This window comes from Herpailurus yagouaroundi, unplaced genomic scaffold (assembly GCF_014898765.1).
Source record: "Herpailurus yagouaroundi ecotype Mexico unplaced genomic scaffold, PumYag 28, whole genome shotgun sequence".
In the NCBI taxonomy this organism is placed as follows: domain Eukaryota; kingdom Metazoa; phylum Chordata; class Mammalia; order Carnivora; family Felidae; genus Herpailurus; species Herpailurus yagouaroundi.
The window spans coordinates 64,520,882-64,535,988 of record NW_024412376.1 but is presented as its reverse complement, the minus strand read 5'-3'; the positions used below and the strand labels follow the sequence as shown (position 1 = coordinate 64,535,988).

Here is a 15,107-nt window from a genome sequence, read left to right as displayed (position 1 = left end):
AGTCTGCTGACTTCTAGTCTAGTGCTCCTTATATTATAAAACACGCTTGTCAAATATGGCCCAAGTAGGTTCTTGGAAATTCTTATATATAAACACTGATAGCAGCTTATGAGAGGAATGAATATGATAATTTGCAGTATCCAGAGGCAACTGCAAGTCTTAAAGCTAAGCCTAATGAGATTGCCCACTTTAGAATTTTCATAGACATGCAAAATACTATCTTAAATTGTTAATAGCTTTTTTTTGAAGAAAATAATTGCTTAATTTTGTCATGAAATATTTCATCTCCTTAAAGTAGATTACTTTACATCAAAATACATGGATGTGGTCAAGAGTAGCTGACCCAAGTCCTTCATGAAAAGAGGTAGCTTTTAATAAAAATCTTTACCTTATTTAACAGATATTGTGTATTCATTTTACTGATCCTTGTGTTAAGCTGAAAGGGGGGATTTAAAAAGGTGGAGTTGGGTGTTACTCAAATCTATTTCAGGATATACATGCATATAAGTAATTATCATTAAAGGAGAGAGGGAACAGTGAATGTGTGTTGAGGAGAAATACCGTCCTCAAAGTTATCATTTTTAGTACGGCCCACCTGATGTGGTCCCAGCAGGGTCATGGTGTGATGACGATTAAAGTTATGCCCATATGTTAGGAGACAGAATGTTGTGAAAGTCCTATCTCTTAAGTAGCATGCATGATGACAGTGGGTAGGATTATGTCAAGCAGAGGTGGAATAGAAGAGAGTGTACCTCAGGCGAAACAACTGGTTTAATCAATGGTGTTGAGGTTGGAAAACAGGGGTGTGTTTAGAAATTAGAAAGTAACTCAATTTGGTGGTAAATATAAGATACAGGAGTAATAGGAGATGAAACTGTATTGTGAAGGATATTGAACACCTGGGAGTCTCTGCCATTTAAGATTTTTGAGAAAGGGAGTGATATGAACTTACCTCATTTCAAAGGATATAGCAAAATGTAATTACTACTTCTGATGAATACATCCCAGATTAATATAAATAGCTCATATAGTAGCCCTTCCTAGACTGGCTCTCCTATGCTGTTTTTTGTGTCTTGGATTCTTTTTGTCTTAATGTTAACATATTTCTGTGTCTCAGTTTTCTCTGTAATTGTCCTTGATAAAGAATAGAAATAAAATTTTTGGATATTTTATATCTTAATATATAAGAATATCTAAATTGAGGCACCTGGGTGGCTTGGTCATTTGAGCATCCAACTTCGGCTCAGGTCATGATCTCGCGGTTCATGGGTTCTAGCCCCATATTGGCCTCTGTGCTGGCAGCTCAGAGCCTGGAGCCTGCTTCAGATTCTGTGTCTCTGAAGATTCTATGTCCCATTCTCTCTTCCCCTCCCCCGCTTGTGCTCTGTTTCTCAAAAATGAATAAATATTAAAAAAATTAATATCTAAATTATTTTTTCTTATTTTTGGTGTGCTAGTGCTTGCAATAGAAAAGATAACACACCTCATCTTATAGTGATGTTAAAAGTTGGTAGACTTGGGGCGCCTGGGTGGCGCAGTTGGTTAAGCGTCCGACTTCAGCCAGGTCACGATCTCGCGGTCCGTGAGTTCGAGCCCCGCGTCGGGCTCTGGGCTGATGGCTCAGAGCCTGGAGCCTGTTTCCGATTCTGTGTCTCCCTCTCTCTCTGCCCCTCGCCCGTTCATGCTCTGTCTCTCTCTGTCCCAAAAATAAATAAAAAACGTTGAAAAAAAAAATTAAAAGTTGGTAGACTTTATTAGTTATCACATTTGAAATTCTAATTATTTGCTCATAGTTTTTCCTATATTTTAACCTTCTTTCTTTCTTTCTTTCTTTCTTCCTTCCTTCCTTCCTTCCTTCCTTCCTTTCTTTCTTTCTTTCTTTCTTTCTTTCTTTCTTTCTTTCTAAATTTATTTATTGTTTAATTGACATTCAAGTTAGCATATAGTGCAACAATGATTTCAGGAGTAGACTCCTCAATGCCCCTTACCTGTTTAGCCCATCCCCCCCCAACAACCCTTCCAGCAACCCTCTATTCTCTATATTTAAGAGTCTCTTATGTTTTGTCCCCCTCCCTGTTTTTGTATTCTTTTTGCTTCCCTTCCCTTATGTTCATCTGTTTAGTATCTTAAATTCCTCATATGAGTGGAGTCATATATTTTTGTCCTTCTCTGACTAATTTCACTCAGCATAATACCCTCCGTTTCCATTCACATAGTTGCAAATGGCAAGATTTCATTCTTTTTGATTGCCGAGTAATACTCCATTGTATGTATATACCACATCTTTATCCATTCATGTGTCGATGGACATTTGGACTATTCATACTTTGGCTAGTGTTGATCGTGCTGCTATAAACATTGAGGTGCATGTGCCCCTTCGAAACAGCACATCTGTATCCTTTGGGTAAATACCTAATAGTGCAATTGCTGGGTTGTAGGGTAGTTCTATTTTTAATTTTTTGAGGAACCTCCATACTGTTTTCCAGAGTGGATACACCAGTTTGCATTTCCACCAGCAGTGCAAAAGGGATTGTCTTGTCCACATCCTCACTAACATCTGTTGCTGCGTGAGTTGTTAATGTTAGCCATTTTGACAGGTGTGAGGTGGTATCTCATTGTGGTTTTTCTTTGTATTTCCCTGATGATGAGTGATGTTGAGCATTTTTTCATGTGTCTGTTCACCATCTGGATGTCTTCTTTGGAGAAGTGTCTATTCATGTCTTTTGCCCATTTCTTCACTGGATTATTTGTTTTTTTGGGTGTCGAGTTTTGTAAGTTCTTTATAGATTTTGGATACTAGCCCTTTATCTGATATGTCGTTTGCAAATATCTTCTCCTATTTCATCAGTTGCCTTTTAGTTTTGCTGATTGTTTCCTTTGCTGTACAGAAGCTTTTTATTTTGATGAGGTCCCAGTAGTTCATTTTTGCTTTTGTTTCAACACAGAGACATGCTGAGTAAGAAGATGCTGTGGCTGAGGTCAAAGAGGTTTTTGTCTGCTTCCTCCTCTAGGATTTTGATGGCTTCCTGTCTTACATTTACATCTTCCATCCATTTTGAGTATATTTTTCTGTATGGTGTAAGAAAGTGGTCCAGGTGAATTTTTCTGCATGTTCCTGTCCAATTTCCCCAGCACCATTTGCTGAAGAGACTGTCTTTATTCCATTGGACATTCTTTCCTGCTTTGTCAAAGATTAGTTGGCCATATGTTTGTGAGTCCATTTCTGGCTTCTGTATTGTGTTCCATTGATCTGAGTGTCTGTTTATGTGCCAGTACCATACTATCGTGTTGATTACAGCTTTGTAATACATCTTGAAGTCCGGGATTGTGATGCCTCCAGGTTTGGTTTTGTTTTTGAAAATTGCTGTGGCTATTTGAGGTCTTTTCTGGTTCCATACAAATCTTAGGATTGTTTGTTCTAGCTCTGTAAAGAATGCTGGTGTTGGGGCGCCTGGGTGGCACAGTCGGTTAAGCGTCCGACTTCAGCCAGGTCACGATCTCGCGGTCCGTGAGTTCGAGCCCCGCGTCGGGCTCTGGGCTGATGGCTCAGAGCCTGGAGCCTGTTTCCGATTCTGTGTCTCCCTCTCTCTCTGCCCCTTCCCCGTTCATGCTCTGTCTCTCTCTGTCCCAAAAATAAATAAACGTTGAAGAATGCTGGTGTTATTTGGATAGTGATTGCTCTACATTTTAACATTTAAATCTATGTGTTGTTCATCAGGAGGAGCACAGCTTTGGTGAGGGTCGAAGAAGTTTCTCCTCCAAGTGCTTTTAAAAGAAATTCTCTGTTACAGAGGATGATATTCTCAAGATGCTCATAGTCACACGTTTCAAAAGTAAAGTTATAAGGGGCACCTGGGTGGCTCAGTTGGTTAAGCGTCCAACTCTTGGTTTTGGCTCAGATCGTCATCTTGCATTTGTGAGTTCAAGCCCCACATCAGGCTCTGTGCTGATAGTGCAGAGCCTGCTTGGGATTCTCTCTCTCTCCCTATCTCTCTCTCTCTTTCTCTCTGTCTCTACATCTAACCCACTCATGCTTGCTCTCTCAAAATAAATAAATAAAACTTAAAAAAAATGAAGACACAATGCCAAATAGCAACGTAGGAATAAGCGGTTTGGTCTAGGTACATTATTAATCTAGCATGATTCAGAGATAGAATTTAGAATATAGTATGTAGAGGATTGAATAGATTGCAAACTAAGCTTTTGATAAAAAGTTGGACAGTATTATGGAATTTATTAAAATGGTGGATTATGTTCACTAATGAGACCTTAATTCTAGATATTATTTCCTGCTGGTTAAAGGCAGATCCATGTACTTTGACAGTTAAGCAGGAAGTAGAGATAGTTGACATTTCTTGGTGAAAAATTTGAAAGTCTAATTGGAGTGTGTACCTGAATAGATAATTGCCACTAGCCTTCCAAGGAGATAGGCTAAGGTCTGTCTGTGGGTAAGGCTAAGATTTTCATGAGGAAGTTTTAGAACTGTTTTATTAGGAGAAAAGAGGAGTGTTCAAGTATAGAAATTCTGTGTCATTGAGCTTGGCTGGGATAATTTAATCCAGGAGCAGATTTAAAGTTGTCAGTTGTTCAGTTTAATCTTTTTTTTTTTAAAAGGAAAAGCAGATCTGATTTGTTTACCATAGCTTTTGTTGTAAAATATTTCCTAGGTCATGAAATTAGTGATTTGGTTGTTGGCCAAAGACCAATTGATGAGGATATCCATCAAAAACCTTTATTTTGGTTTTTAGGATAGTTGATTTCAAGCCATTCTTTTGGAAAATAAGCAGGATCCATTGCTTCTTGATATGTGATGATACAGTGTTTAAATCAATACCGATCTGAATAATGAGGGATATATCTTTCTTATCCAGAGAAGTTCTTACATTGCTAAGAAGTGAAAGGATGACAGTAAAGTATGTCCCTTTCTGTCATTGTGTCACTTAGAAGTTTAGCTTAATACACTCGAGTATTCTAAATTTGTAGCATCTAAATCTTATTTGTTTGTTAAATAAAGGAAATAGAAACCCCTGAACAATTTTTAAAAGGCCAGTAGACTATTTTATCTTTGTACTAAGTATTGATTCAAAGTATTACAAGGCCTTGGCAGCACTTCACACTATAGCTTTTTACTACAAATAGCATGTGTCCCAATTACATAATTAAATAAGTGCCTTTTTCCTAATTTCCCTTTGGAAAACAAGAAGACTCAATTAACTGTTTGCTCAGGAGACTTAAGCAGTTTCCCAACATTCATTTACCCTTTTTCTCCATAAATTAACTGCTTATTAAGTGAAGAGCCTTTTATATTTATAGTTTACATCTATCAAATTGAGTATTTTATTAACATATACTTTCAGGGAGTCCACTATGTAAATATTAGATGATAAGGAGTGTGAGAAAAAGATCTCTGCCTTCAAGGATAGAGCAATGTTAATATAGAGATGAGATTTAAAAAGTCAACTGATTATACCTTTCTTAAATTATATATAAATTACATTTTTTGCTTTGACTTTCAGTGTCATAAGAATAAATGAAACTTAAAATCTGCTTTTAAGATTCCCAGGAGAGATAAATATCATTCAGAGATCTAGTGTTACCAGAATTTAACCATTTTAAATACTGCATTTAAGGTTTGACTGTTGATCAATTTTTCATAAAATTACAAAGAAATAACTGGATTCTTGACACATTTTTGTTTTCAGGGATTAATAACTTTTTTGAAACCATCATTACATTTATTAATATAATTGATAAGTAATTTTATTTTGTGGTGAAGACCCAGTATTTAGAATCTTGGGTTCTTCTACTACTTTCTAGTCTTGCAGTCTTGGGCTCTGACTACCAGGGTTGCTGTGAGGATTAAATGAGATTGGGTGAGTAGAGTGCCTAGAACAGTGGCTGGGACAGAGCATGTCTTCAATAGAGGTGAGCTGCTTTTATTATTATGAACATTGTATTACATGATGAAATGGAAGATTATTTAAAAAAAGAATTCAGTATAAATTGAAAGTTTAAAAAACCCATTATTTCTATTTAATGATTTAACTAATTTATTGAGCACCTCTTATGTATCAGACATTATTTTAGGCACCAGGGATGTAATAGTGAACACAATAGGAAAAATGCTTCTCTAGTGGAGTTTACATTCTAGTGGGGGGAAGTTAACAATAAATAATAATTAATACAAAAAAAGTTGGGTACATAGGATAGGTATTGTTGAGGGGCTCTTCCAGTATTTTAGTGTCAAATGTTTAGTGTTTGTCAGTGTTGTCAGAATACCCTCAGAGACTAATATCTTCTCTAGCTTTGTGCCTTGGTGTCCTTATTAAGTTAATGTAGTCACATTCATATCATGTCAGTTATATTGAAGGAAGAGAATTGCTTGTACATATCCAGAAAGTTAGTTATGAATTGAGAGGAATCCTGTTTCCATTTTTATACGGTCACTTTGTTTATTCATCACCGCTGATCCAATTAGGAGCTAGTCCAGACTCTTAATTTCCCCATTGCTGTTTCTGCAGCTCATCCAGTGGCTTTTATAGCATGGTCCTAATGATCAGGGCATTTATATTCAGGAATCATGATAAACTATTCTGTAAGTAAATTTGAAAACAAATGATCTAAATGAGTTTTGAGGTAAATTTTGATTGAGTAATTTATGACCTTGAAGAATTGTATAATAATTAATTCCTACTTATATAGATCAATGTGGGGCTAGAAGAATATTCCATATTGTAGTTATTATGCTTCTACATGTGGGGTTTTCAAAAACTCTAAGATGTATTTGTGGATATTTTTGTTTTACTTAGGAGTATGATTTGTAGTAAGATGCTCTGTTATTTCATACAAATGAATCCTTTTATGTGCTGAGAATTGTCATAGGTACCGGGGATATAACAGTGAATAAAACAAGTCCCTTCTCTTACAGAGCTTTCTTCATTCAAGTTGGGAGGGATTCAGGTAATTAGCAAGTAAATATATATAGCATTGAGGAATGGGTGAGGAAAATATGGCATTGAGGAAAATAAAAACAGATTCAGTAAAATAGGAGTTCTGGTTTGCAGGGAGGGCACTGTTTTACATAGGGAAATCAGGGAATGCTTCATTGATTGGGAGTAGTTAAACAGAAACATGAAACAAGTAAGGAAATGAGTTGTAAATATCTGGGGGAAGAACATTTCCTGGTTGTTCTGTTCCTATTTAATTACCAAAATGGAGACCAGTTTATTTGAAGGGAAGATTAGGAGAGAAGAGAACGGTTTTTTTGTTTTTGTTTTTTTAAAATGTTTATTCATTTTTGAGAGAGAGAAAGAATGAGTGAGCAGGGGAGGGGCAGAGAGAGCAGGAGACACAGAACTCAAAGCAGTCTCCATGCTCTGAGCTATCAGCATAGAGCCTCACGGGCTTGAACTCATGAACTGTGAGATCATGAGCTGAGCCAAAGTTGGATGCTTACCCGACTGAGCCACCCAGGCACTCCAAAGAGAATGGGTTTTATAGGTCACTCAAAGGACTTTGATATTAATCTAAGTGGGAAGGGAAGTCATCAGAAAGTGAGGGAACGGAAGAGTGACATGACTTCAGTTAGGTTTTTGTAAGATCTGGCCAATGTGTAAGGCATTGGCATAAGGGGAATAAGGGCAAAAGCAGGGAGACTAGTTATGAGGCTTTTGTATTAAAACAGGTGCAAGTTGATGGTAACTTGGGCCAGAGTGGTGAGAAGTGGTTGGATTTTAGATGGATGTTGAAAGGAAGTCTGACCGAATTTGCTGATACTATCTGGACATGAAAGAAAGTGAGTGTTTTTTTTTTGCTCGAGCAATTGAAAAGATTGACATATTATTGATGAGGAATACTGTCGAGTAAGTTCAGGTGAGAAAATCAGATGTTTGGTTGGATATACCAAGTGTGAGATACCTGTCACCTGTCAACTTATCAAATTGGAGATATTTGAGTACTTTTCTGGATATTTGACCCTGGCATTTTGGGAAGAGGTTGTGGATGACTACTAAGGAAAGGTTTAAACCTTATGAGTGGTAGTGTTTGATGACTTACTTAAAAATGGATAATGGTGTTTATTACTATCAAGTCTTAGAATACTTCAAATGTATTAAAATCCAGTGTTTCCTGTTCTTTTTATTTTATTTTAAGAATTTGACCTACAGCAAGAAGAAGGGGCAAAACACTTGACTGTAATAGTTTAGGGAGTTGCCTTAGTTTTTAATCCTGTGATAAATCTGAAGAAATAGGAGGGAACGTAGGTCAAGAGCTATTTTAAAAATACCAGAAAAGTTACAGCTTCTAAACATTGTTTTTTGTTTTTTTAAGGATTAGGCTTAACTTTTTCCACCCTCAATTATCTTAGGAAATAATGAAGAAAAAATCTAGATTGGAATAGAACTAAAAGTATTAACTCTGTAAAAAATGAATGTTGTTAATACCAATTCTTCTCAAACTATTTCAAAAAATATAAATGGAAGAAAAACTTCCAGACTCATTGTATGAGGCAAGTAGTATCTTGATTCCAAAAGCAGGCACAGATCCCACTAAAAGAATTACAGGCCAGTATCCCTGATGTACCCAGATGCAAAAAATCTTAACAAGATACTAGTAAATCAAATTCAACATTAAAAGAATTATTCACCATGATCAATTGGGATTCATTCCTGGGCTGCAGGGCTGGTTCACTATTTGCAAATCAGTCAGTGTGATACATCATATTAATAAAAGAAAGGAAAAGAATCATATGATCCTTGCAATAGATGCAGAAAAAGTATTTGACAAAATACCATATCCTTTCTTGATAAAAACCCTCAAGAAAGTAGGTATAGAAGGAACATACCATAACATCATAAAAGCCATATATAAAAGGCCCACAGCTAATATCATCCTCAATGGGGAAAAACTGAGAGCTTTTCCCCTGAGATCAGGAACAAGACAGGGATGTCCGTTCTCACCACTGTTGTTTAACATAGTGTTGGAAGTCCTAGCCTCAACAATCAGACAACAGAAAGATATAAAAGCATAAAAATTGGCAAAGAAGAAGTTAAACATTCACTCTTGACAGATGACATGATACTCTACATGGAAAACCCAAAAGACTCCACCAGAAAACTGCTAGAACTGAAAAATGAATACAGCAAAGTCACAGAATATAAAATCAATGTACAGAAATTGTTTACATTTCTATACACCAATAGTGTAGCAGCAGAAAGAGAAATCAAGGAATGGATCCCTTTATAATTGCACCAAAAACTATAAAATACCTAGGAATAAACCTAACCAAAGAGATAAAAGATCTGTATGCTGAAAACTTTAGAGAGCTTATGAAAGAAATTGAAGAAGACACAAAGAAATGAAAAAACACTCTGTGCTCATGGATTGAAAGGACAAATATTGTTAAAATGTCAATACTACCCAAAGCAATCTATACATTCAGTGCAATCCCTATCAGTATAACACCAGCATTCTTCACAGAGCTGAACACACAATCCTAAAATTTACCAGAACCAGAACAGACCCTGAGTAGCCAAAGTAATGTTTTTAAAAAGAAAACCAAAGCAGGAAACATCATAATTCCAGACTTTAAGCTATATTACAAAGCTGTAATCATCAAGACAGTATAGTACTGGCACAAAATCAGATACATAGATTAATAGAACAGAGTAGAGAATCCAGAAGTGGACCCCACAAATGTATGGCCAACTAATCTTTGACAAAGCAGGAAAGTGTATCCAATGGAAAAAAGATAGTTTCTTCAGCAAATGGTGCTGGGAAAACTAGACAGCGACAAGTACAAGAATGAACCTGGACCACTTTCTTACACCATACACAAAAATAAACTTAAAATGGCTGAAAGACCTAAATGTGAGACAGGAAGCTATCAGGATCCTAGAGGAGAAAACAGGCAAGAACCTCTCTGACCTCGGCTGCAGTAACTTCTTGCTAGTTATGTCTCTGGATACAAGGGTAATAAAAGCAAAAATGAACTATTGGGATCGCATGAAGATAAAAAGCTTCTGCACAGCAAAGGAAACAATCAGTAAAACTGAAAGACAGCTTACAGAATGGGGGAAGATACTTGCAAACAACATATTGGATAAAAGGTTAGTATCCAAAATCTATAAAGACCTTATCAAACTCAACACCAAAAAACAAATAGCCCAATGAAGAAATGGGCAGAAGACATGAATATACATTTATTCAAAGAAGAATCCATATGACTAACAGACATGTGAAAAGATGCTCAACATCACTCGTCATCAGAGAAATACAAATCAGAACCGTAATGAGATACCACCTCACACCTGTCAGAATGGTTAAAACTAACAACACAGGAAACAACAGATGTTGGCAAGGGTAGAGAAAGGGGAACCCTTTGATACTGGTGCAGCCACTCTGGAAAACAGTATGGAGATACCTGAAAAAATTAAAAATAGAGCTACCCTACGACCCAGCAATTGCACTACTAGACATTCAGGATGAATACAAAAATGGTGATTCGAAGGGCACATGCACCCCAATGTTTATAGCAGCTGTATCAACAATAGCCAAATTATGTAAAGATAATGCACCCCAATGTCCATTGACTGTTAAGTGGATAAAGAAGAGATATATATATACACACATACACACACACATATACATACAATGGAATACTACTCAGTGATCAAAAAAGAAGGACATTTTGCCATTTACAGCAACATGGATGGAACTGGAGTGTATTATGCTAAGTGAAATAACTCAGAGAAAGACAAATATATGAATTAACTCATGTGGAATTTAAGAAACACAACAGATGAACATTGATGAAGGAAAGGAGAAATAAGGTAAAAACAGAGAAGGGGGCAAACCATAAGAGAGTCTTAAATACAGAGAACAAACTGAGGGTTGCTGGAGGGGAAGTGGGTCAGGGGATGGGCTACATGGGTGATGGGCATTAAGGAAGGCACTTGTTGAGATGAGCACTGGGTGTTAAATTTAAGTGATGAATCACTGGGTTCTGCTCCTGAAACCAATACCACACTTTATGTTAACTAACTAGAATATAAATAAATAAATTTAAAAAAATGGAAGTTTTTTATTCATTTTCCATAGTTTATTTTTGAGGTATGAATAATAGTTTTTTTTTCATTTGTTTATTTAAAATACAATTTATATTTAGGGTATTTGACATTTCATATGCTTGTTTGCTAGCTAACTGAAGAAGAAATTAATTTTGGTGAAATTTGGTACATTATTAAAGGTGTATATCTCATATAAAAAAAAGAGAGGGTGGCAAACCATAAGAGACTCTTAACTATAGAGGACAAACTGAGGGATGCTGGAGGGGAGGTGGACTGGGGATGGGCTAAATGAGTGATGGGTATTAAGGAAGGCACTGGTAGTGATGAGCAGTGGGTGTTATATGTAAGTGATGAATCACTGAATTGTACTCCTGAAAACAGTATTACAGTATATGTTAACCAACTAGAATTTAAATAAAAACTTGAAAAAATAAAAATAAACCACAGTGTAAGCTACTATAATGAAAGTTAATAACAGTTCTCCATAGTTCTTCTAACTGATCATATCTAATTTAATTGTCCTTCAGTTGAATTTGATAGGGAGAAAAATGGATAAAGGTTAAGAAAAGCACTCTCAAAAAAACAAACAAAACCCTAAAAACCACTTGTATAACATAAGAAAAGAGCATACAAAAGAAAACACTGACTATGGTACCTTTTTCCTGACCATCTTTGGTTGACCTGTGATGCAGTGTCTTAGATTATTTCTTCAGGAGAAACAAGTGCTTCATTAATCTCTTTTGTAGTTGGATTTATTAATTACTCTTGTTACTTATGTTTATGGTAATTATATCTTTTATTTGAGAAGATTATTATTTGAAGTTTCCAGTTTATAAGATCTTGGTTTTAGTATTGTGTAGTTTTTAAAAATAAACTAGTTTTTATGAAAAGTCTTAGTTTCTATGAGGTAAAAATTTAAATACTAATGTGATGTTTAAATGCATCATGCTTTGAACATTTTACTATTTATATTTTACTGTAATTTTATTGTTAGGATAAAGTTTTACTTTTAGTCTGTAAATGGCACTTTGCTATTATTCTTAGCATGAAGTCTTTAAATTCTGTCATTACACAGAATTTAGAAATTCAGGTTGTTTTAGAATGCTAAATTGAAGTATTAAAGTAACATCAGCTTTTTTCTTTCTCTTTCTGTTATTTTATATACTTTAAAAACTTTTATATGTTTATATATTTTTATGAATTATGTGTTATATAAATTAAATATATATTTTTAAAAATTTAAGATTCTCTTTATCATAGAATTCTGTTTAAAATAAATTGAGTTAGTTTAGCTGTGAATGATTTTAATAAAACCTTTGACTAAAGCTTTTAAAAAGTTGACTAAAAACCTTTTTTTTTGTAATTGGTATCTTTAGATCCAAAGGCAGAAACCAGATTATACATCACAGTCAATGACTTTGAATTTCATGTCTATAATCGTTCGGATCTTTATGGACGTCTTCAAGAATTGTTTGGTTTGGAACCAACAATAATTCCACCCAAGAAAGAGGATGATAAATCACGGGAAAATGGAAGAACAAGAGCCCAGTCTAAAATTGAAAGGTTCATTGTCACACTTGAATTTTATTGATCTCTAACATTTAATCATTTGCTTTTATTAGAATATCACTGATGCTACTCACCTAAACATAGCCTAATCTTTTTTTGTAGTTTGACTAAGACTTGTATTTACAAATAATTCTACAATTCTTTTATAAGTTCAAATATTACAGAATTATATAATATAAAAAGCAGTCCTTTTCTGCTTTACTAGTGCTATTTTTCTCCACATTGATGACTGTTGTTATCCATTTGGTTTTTTTCCTTTTGAATGCATGCACATGAATATATACACATGTATATACATTTAAGGTGCATATACAAATATATGATTTTGTTTCATCTGTTTCCGGGCTTTCTAAGCTGTTACATTGACCTATGTGTCTATTTTTTCACCAGTACCACACTGTCTTGATTGCTGTAGTTTTTTTTTTTTTTTATTGTTTCGTTACTTTATATACGTGTCAAAGTTTACCAAATTGTTAACTTTGTTAATTGTTAGATAAGTGCATTTTTTTGCATGTCATTTATACAAATTATAACTTAACAGAGCTTTGAGAAGTGGTCTAAAATATAAGCCCAGATATCCTTCTTTTCTTAGGAAATTAGGTTGGCATTGATCACTGTAGTTTTAAGCGAAGTCTTGAAGTCAGGTAGTGTCAGTCCTCCAACTTTGTTGTTTTCCTTCAATGGTGTGTTGGCTATTCTGGGTCTTTTGCTTCTCTATGTAAACTTTAGGATCAATTTGTTAATATCCATAAAGCAACTTTCTGGGATTTCAGTTGGGATTGTATTGAATCTGTAGATCAAGTTGGGAAGGACTAACATCCTGATCATATTGAGTCTTCCTATTGATTTACATGGGATATCACTCCATTTATTTGATTCTTTGATATCTTTCGTCAGAGTTTTATAGTTTTCCTTATGTACATCTTTTCTATATATTGTTAAATTTATATGTAAGTATTTCATTTTGTGGGTGCTAGTGCAAATGGTATTGTGTTTTAAATATCAAATTTCAGGGGCGCCTGGGTGGCTCAGTCGGTTGGGCGGCTGACTTTGGCTCAGGTCATGATCTCACAGCTTGTGAGTTCGAGCTCCACATCGGTCTCTGTGCTGACAGCTCAGAGCCCGGAGCCTGCTTTGGATTCTGTGTCTCCCTCTCTCTACCCCTCCCACACTCACGCTCTGTCTCTCTCTCTCTCTTTCAAAAATAAACATTAAAAAAAATTTTTTTAAATATCAAATTTCACTTGTTCATTGCTGGTATATAGGAAAGTGATGGACTTTTGTATAATATTAACTTTGAATTCCACAACATTGCTATTAATTGCTTATTGTTTCCAGGAGTCTTTTTGTCAGTTCTTTCAGATAGTCTATACAGATTGTGTCAGATTGTGTCATCTGCAAACATAGAAAGTCTTATTTCTTCCTTTCCTACCTCAATCTACTCCAGCCTCAGTAAACAACTTCTGTGTTGCATATGTTTCTTCTCTATGGAAGACTCTTGATATTCTTTGCCTAACTCATTCACCCTTCATGTCCCAGTTGCCTCTGACCCTTCTTTGTGTGCCCACCGAATTCTGTTGTTCCCTATGGTAACACTTCTTGCACTAAAATTGCCTCTTAACTATTCTTACTCCTATTCTAGGCTACAAATTCCCTCAAAATAGAACAGTTGTCATATTCTCAATATCTGCAGTCTCAGCTCAGTGCCTGGGACAGAATATCCATTAAATATATAATTGAGAATAAATGCCCTCATCTACTTAAAAAACTATTACGTATGCAAGGCTATCTCAGCATTCAAAAATCAACAGGCTAAAAATGAAAAATCAAATGATCATATCAATAGATGCAGAAGAAGTATGTTACAAAATCCAGCCCCCATTCATGATTAAAAATCTCACTGTAAACTAGGAATAGAGAACTTCTTTGACTTGATAAAGAATATCTACAGAAACCCTACAGTCAACAATAGACTTAATAGTGAGAAACTAGAAACTTTCCCACTAACATCAGGTACAAAGCAATGATGTTCCCTCTCACCACTCTTTTCCACTCCCAAGTACTACCTATTGCAATAAGAAAATGAAATAAAAGTTATACATTTTGAGAAGGAAGAAAGATGTGACAATTCAGGGAAAAGATTATCATCAATTGGGTTGGTAACAAGAAGGGAGAAAGGTGGATGGATTCCATATATACTTAGGTAAATGAATGTGTTAGACAGTGATAGATTAGATGTGCAGAATGAGTAAGAAGGAGGAGTCAGTAATGAATCCAGCTTATAATTTAATCAGTGGTCATACTCAGGGAACCTTAGAGAAAGAAGTTAGAGGGGAAGGTGGTGGGGTCCGTTTCAAATTTAGTTTTAGGTACTGAGGACTACCTTAGTGGAGATGGCTTCAGAAGTGTGATTTGGGAGTTACTGGGTTATTGAAGAGATACGCCTTGAGTTCTCATCTGAAATCTTTAGTG

At 35.4% G+C, this 15,107-nt stretch overlaps 1 protein-coding gene across 10 annotated transcripts in view; it reads left to right on the top strand.

Moving 5' to 3' along the window:
- The window catches only part of BLTP1 (bridge-like lipid transfer protein family member 1), a 220,428-nt gene that overhangs the window by 22,692 nt on the left and 182,629 nt on the right, over positions 1-15,107 (top strand). For all 10 annotated transcript variants that reach the window (XM_040474633.1, XM_040474632.1, XM_040474634.1 and 7 more), the window contains one exon: positions 12,443-12,629. In XM_040474633.1, the coding sequence (XP_040330567.1) occupies positions 12,443-12,629 (187 nt within the window). The remainder of the gene's footprint in view (positions 1-12,442; positions 12,630-15,107) is intronic.